We start from the raw sequence: 6394 nt of genomic DNA on the forward strand, positions 1-6394 counted from the left end.
GTGTGTGTGTGTGTGTGTGTGTGTGTGTGTGTGTGAGCTCTTACTGGGTTGGACGGTGAGACTAGCCTCAGTCACAGGGATAATAGTCCTGGCTGCAGTGTACTGGGCGAAGCAGTTGTAGTCGCTTCTGCTGTCGCTGCTGATGAGGTTGGCGAAATACAAGTTTCCGTCCAGGCCGGTCATCACTCTGTCATTCTGGTCAATGTAACGCATTTCTGTGGAAAACCAGATAAATTTAAACTTCATTTTGTAGGACCTGTGGTGGCCCTGAAGGCACTCCAGCAGGTCACTAAATACAAACACTAATTTAAAAAGAAAAACACCTGGACGATTCCACTTTGGACTTCAGAACCGTAAATTATTCTGCCATTCGCTCTCTTTGTTTAGATCAGCAGGCAGACAGTCACAGCGCCACCTACTGCCCAAACCGTGAAAAGGCTGAGATTTATAGCCTGTCTGAGAATATTCCTGGATAGATGTAGTCACGTTTGCATCACCAGTAACATTAATATTTTCAACAAACGTCTCTGGTTCCAGTGACACTGACCACTTCCCTTTGCTAATGTCGTGTTTATTCATTTGTAGTTGCGTTTGGTGAATTGTCGAAGTGGTTTTTACTTCACCGTAAATGAAATAAATACCTTTCCTTCATGCAAACCACACAGATGTTCACCTGACCCCGTTTATCAACTGAGCTGTGAGAAAGACGTGGACAGGAGGAGATACTGACTGCTTCCCATCCAGTAGATGTGAGGAGGCGTCAACCTCTTCGGAGGGTTACAGGTCAGGATCAGGCTCTCCGATTCATACGCCGTCTTTTCCAGTCTGTTCTCTTTTCCTACAAACGGATAAGCTGAAACACAAAACACCAGAAAAAATCTATCACAAGTAAAGATAACGGCACAATAAGCCTGACAGCCTAGCCGGGTCAGGGTCGGCCCAGATCAAGGAGAACCACACCGGTTCTCCTTGATCGCTGCTGTGGGACTCACGCTCCACTATGACCTCTACGGTCTGCGTCATGGCGGTGCCCAGGTCGTTGGAGGCGAAGCATTGGTAGACGCCGGCGTAAGACTGCAGCTCCACCGCTTCTTCTTCTTCTTCTGAGGCGTTAATCTTTCCAGAACCGCTCATCTCTGAGCCGAACTGGACCCCGTCCTTCAGCCAGCGGATCCTACAGGCAGAGGAGGGAGGAAAGTAACAGAGTTCAGACACAGGCTGAGGGATGAGTCTCCCTGGGAAACGGTTACCACGGCGACGGGAAGCACTGAAGATGACCTCACTGTGTCCAGTTGGTTATCAAAGATTAAAAAACAGTTTGTATTCTGGCTGATGGCATTAATCCGATCAATCGATTATTGAAATAATCATTAACTAATCGATAATTGGAGCATACACACTCAAAAAAGAACGAAACACTCAGAGCAGCAACTAAGCCAAAACTTCACAAATAATATAAAGATTTTGAATTTAAGATTTAAAAATAAATCTTAAGTCTGTAAATCTGTTTTACCCAGAATTCCTCTGGTTTCAGCTTCACCTGGCTCAAAATCTGTAAAAAAATATCTTATAAAGCTCCTTTTACTATCAATTACTAATCAGATGATACAAAAAATAATCATCCGATCGGCTCTTTACTGCACTGATGTCAAGTCAAGCAGAAACAGCTGAACTTTTCACATCCTTAATGCTGTTGTTGCATTTTAGGCAATAAAATGTTTATTTTCTTATTCAAAAAATTAATAAAGTATTTATTTGCATCTTCAAATGTATTTCTAATATTGTGTAAAAAAGGTTAAATTGGTTAAATGAAAAATCTGCAGTGTGCCAGTTTTCATCCAAATAGTAATCAATTACTAAAATAATCGGTTATACTTTACTCTCCTTTTGCTTTTTTAATCTATTCTGACTTCTGAGCTTTTTCCTGTAGTTGTTCTAAAAGTATTTTTTATTTTCTGAGAAACCATCCACTGCTGTCCTGCTGGTAGCAGTTTTTCTGATAAATGTTCGGTAAAATAATCGAGCATCTGTCCCGGTGCGTCGGCCACGCCGCCGCTCGAGTCGCCTGTAACTTTTCCATCCGTTGTTTATTTTTAGCGTTTGCTTATGACATTAAGTCCTGAAGCAAATGAAATGAGAGGAAGTGTTGTCAGACGAGATGGAGTGAGATGGAAAATGTTTAACTCCAATTTTATTAAGCGTGTATTTGTTTCCATGGCAACCTGAATGTCAGAGGGAGGAAATGAAGAGCAAACGGGATGTTAGCGTTCACAGGCGGCGCACTCACTGCGGGGTCGGGTTGCCGGTGGCGCTGCAGGTCAGAACCACGTCTTCTCGGAAAAACGCCGTCACTGATTTGGGAACCTCCGTCAGATTGGGAAGCTTTTGCACTGAGAACATGAGGAAAGCACAAATCACAGAGGAAAATCCCCAAAGCCAGAGCAAATATCAGCACTGCTGGTTCCCAGCACCCAACTGGTTTTAAGAAGCTTAAATGGCTCAAACTTATTTAAAGCTCTGCAATGAGATCAAATAATCAAAAGTCACTAAATACTCCCCGATCCAGACTCCGGCTTCTTATACTGGGCCTGATAAAAAGGTTAGATGGTTTTAAGGTTCTTAAGACCCATTTTTATTTTTTCATTTTATATTTATTGACCTTTCTTGCAAAGCAGACATGACAGAGACAATAACTGGATGTTATATCAGCTGCAGAGTAGAAAATAAACCTACCAAACAGTAAACAACAAATTAAACATCTGACAGCAGCATAAACAGAAAAAAAATAAAAATTTAAATAATTAAAATAGATAGACAAATGTATTAATTAATAGTCCATGGAGACTAAGACAGCATTTAAGTCTATGTAATTTTGTTTTCTTTTTATTGTAAGTAGTTTAATTACTGATGTCTGTTTAACTGTTTAAATCTGATTTATAAATAAATTTGATATTGATCATGCATCCCAGATCAGAAAGTTGAACTATTCAGATTTTAACATAAAAATCCTCAATTTTCCAAATCCTGGAGATATAACAAAATTAATGAAAAGTTAACACAACTTCTACTGTAAGTTTATCTTTCACAAACTCACATTAAAGCTCAACATCTAACATGTTCCATATTTATTTGACTTAAAGAGTAGAAGTTAGTAACACAACTAAACCGGCTGGAACGTTTTACAGTGTGCTAAACTGGAAAACAGTTTGTGTTTTATGAAACCTTTAACATGTACAAACATGATTAATTTATCCTAAACTTCAGTTATCCTCCTGATTCCTGAGTGCAGCATTAATCCAGGTAAATCCAGGTGAAACCCGACATTCCCATGAACTCAGAAACATTTCAAGATTACAGTCCTTTAATGTGGGATTAAATCTGTTTCTCCTGGCCTTGGCTTTAGCCGGAAAACTAATCTATGTCTCATCATTTTTGCATGAGAAGACTTTATGAATGGAACATTGTGCTTCAGACGTTTCCACACAGAAACTGCAGTGTGAGCCGTTTGCTTGCAGGAAGGAGCTTCAACCAGGAAGCAGACACGAACGTCTTCTCACTAAACATGTCTTTAACTCTGGGTTTGAATTAAACTCAAACTTACAGTTTTTCATTCATTAGCGGACACCGACCAAAAATTATGAAAATTACATCATCTGCCTAAATGAAAGTTATAATGTAACGCTTCATATGCATGACGTTTAGAAATAACAGATATTTTTATTCCTGTCAGCGGTAAAACAATAAAAACACTTACAGGGCTGTAAATTATCTGTCCACACGGAGGCGTAGAAGAAAAGAGAGGAAACAGACATGTTTAATACGGTTCAGCGTTAACCTTTGACCTTTCCAGCCATAAAAACAAAGACCAGACTGACAGCAGTTGCTACTGGAATCATCTGAGCATCAACCCATTAATGTGTGTTAGAGTCAGATCAACATCAGCTGCTGAAGTTTCCTGTTTGTTACGTACAAACTGCAAACTGAGTGATGAACTCAGTAAAATAACAAAAGCTGCTAAAATGGGAGCAATAAAAGTTTCACTGCAACTTTAACCTTTTCTGCAGTTTGTTGAACTTCATGTTGTGAGGTGGAAAGAAAAGTTTTCACAAACATAGAATCTGAAAATAAGACTCACTCGGTTGCTACTAAATAAAATCCAAAGCAACCAGTTCTGTTAGATGTAACCCAGTTTCTGATGGTGACTAAATCCTAAACAAACAGACAGAAATAGTTTGGGATGTTTTCACCTCTCATAGTCCAGTAGACTCGGTTCGATTTGGGACCAAAGTTGAAACATTTGTTGGTTCTGAGTCAAACCAACCAAACCCTTTGAGCAACCTGTTCCCCTTCTCACCTGTGGGGGCGCTGCACCAAGAACCATTGAAGGAAGCGACATTAAAACCTCTGAAGAAGACACTGAGTGAAACTTCCTTCTTCAAGTGGAAACAAAAATGAAGCGGCACAAGGCTAGCATGTTTGTTTTGGTTGTATTTACCCAGAATGCCTTGTGCTGTAGTCCATTTCCTGCTTTTGCAGCGTTCTCTGGTCCACTTGGTGTTCACATAGCATGAACCAGAATTCACTTTAGTCGGACCCAGGCCGAGGTAGGCGGACCAGAGTCTGATTAGCATCCACACCTCCTTAACAGAACCAAACTTTTCTGGAGTTGGACTAAAGCGGCTACACATGGCTAGTGGGAACCCCGAAGCACATTTTGGTATTTAAACTCAGTTTAGTCGCTTTAATCCAACTCCAGAAAAGTCTGGTTTGTTTGGTGTGAATGATAATCAAACTCTGGTCCACCTACAAACCTCGGTCTGGGTTCGGCTGAACTCTGATTCAGTTCTTTGCATATGTGAACGCCAAGCGGACCAGAGACCACTCCAAAAACTACAGAGCAGGGCATTCTCAGTAAATACAACCAAAACAAACGTGCTAGCCCAGCGCTAGCAGCAGAAATGGCTCCTGGTCTTTAGCCAATGACTAAAGAGAAATCCTCCAACAGCTAAAATGTGATCTTCTCTGTTCTTAGTGCAGCGCCCCCACAGGCCGGGAGGGGAACAGGTTGGTTTGACTCACAGAAAAAGAGAACCACAGCAGCTGGAGGTGGAGCAGATGATGAAGTTTTCATCCCCAATCAAACCGATTGGCTAAGTCAAAGTCAAAATAAACCTAAGTTAAGCTGAGTATAAGAATACAACGTTTGAATTTCTCATTTTTAAATGTATGTATCCTTTCCACCTCAAAATTCTCCTTCTTTTTGTGTTGGTCTATTTAATAAAAAGCCCAGCGTGTCTTACTGGCCGGGCGGGGCGGGTGTGGCATGCTTTGGGGGTGAATGTTTGGATTTAGGGGTAAAGAAGGACGAACTGTGAAGGTCGGGGTTCCTTTAACCGGGTAAAGGACACACTGCTTGGAGGAAACGGGTTTCTGTTTCCAGAGATGTTTGCGGCGGTGCGGTACTCACAATGATTCGGGATGGTGATGGCTCCCTGAGCAAACAGGAAGTACAGAGGGAGGAGGAGGGAGAGGACGGGGGGACAACGCCCCCTACAGCCCATCCACAGACGCTGCAGCGCGCACATCTCTTAATGTCCCATCAAAGGTGACAGGAAACACCCACACACTCATCAACACGGGACAACACACACCCTCCCAGTTTAGGCACACACTCTCCAGGGAGACACGCTTAATTCAGTCTGCGCCGGTTTGCTCTGGTGACAGAAGCTGCTTCCCGCTTTCCACAATCCCTCCGTCTGCAGAGAACTGAGGAGGAAGAGGAGGAGGAAGGGGGTTGACCGAGAGAACAAAGGAGGATGAGAGGGGAAGAGGCCAGGACACATGGGACAGGAAACACAGACAAAAAGGAAACATCATTAATTTCATCTAACAAGACAAACAAGACATTCAAATTAACAATCATAGCTCATGAAAAATTAACGCAGAACAACAAATCTGAATGTTTAAATAAACTTTTATCTTCAAATCATGGATGGAAACATTATGGCTGAAGAGGACTGGGGGGATTTTGTGTTGAACAGATAAAGCAGTGAAGTCATCAAGATATCGCAGCTCAGATCAGAGCAGCAGAAACATCTTCACCACTAATTAGCTTACAATGAGGGAGGGATGGAGGGATGGAGGATGGAGGGGTGGAGGATGGAGGGGTGGAGGATGGAGGGGTGGAGGATGGATGGAGAGGTGGAGGATGGAGAGATGGAGGATGGAGGGGTGGAGGATGGATGGAGAGGTGGAGGATGGAGAGGTGGAGGATGGAGAGATGGATGGAGAGGTGGAGGATGGAGAGATGGAGGATGGAGGGGTGGAGGATGGAGGGATGGAGGATGGAGGGGGGGAGGATGGAGGGATGGATGGGTGGATGGAGGGATGGATG

General features: G+C 42.6%; 1 protein-coding gene across 3 annotated transcripts in view; it reads right to left on the reverse strand.

Moving 5' to 3' along the window:
- The window catches only part of LOC106953330 (neural cell adhesion molecule L1-like), a 40827-nt gene that overhangs the window by 4156 nt on the left and 30277 nt on the right, over window positions 1-6394 (reverse strand). For 2 of the 3 annotated variants that reach the window (XM_015042015.1, XM_015042014.1), the window contains 6 exons: window positions 5468-5766; window positions 3755-3769; window positions 2288-2390; window positions 993-1174; window positions 731-853; window positions 45-215 (listed from right to left, as the gene is read on the reverse strand). In XM_015042015.1, coding sequence (XP_014897501.1) covers window positions 45-215; window positions 731-853; window positions 993-1174; window positions 2288-2390; window positions 3755-3769; window positions 5468-5585 — 712 coding nt within the window. In that variant the 5' untranslated portion in view covers window positions 5586-5766. The remainder of the gene's footprint in view (window positions 1-44; window positions 216-730; window positions 854-992; window positions 1175-2287; window positions 2391-3754; window positions 3770-5467; window positions 5767-6394) is intronic. The other variant, XM_015042016.1, reaches the window with a different exon arrangement.

Source organism: Poecilia latipinna, unplaced genomic scaffold (genome assembly GCF_001443285.1).
Source record: "Poecilia latipinna isolate Pla-1442-1.1 unplaced genomic scaffold, P_latipinna-1.0 Scaffold575, whole genome shotgun sequence".
Classification (NCBI taxonomy): Eukaryota; Metazoa; Chordata; class Actinopteri; order Cyprinodontiformes; family Poeciliidae; genus Poecilia; species Poecilia latipinna.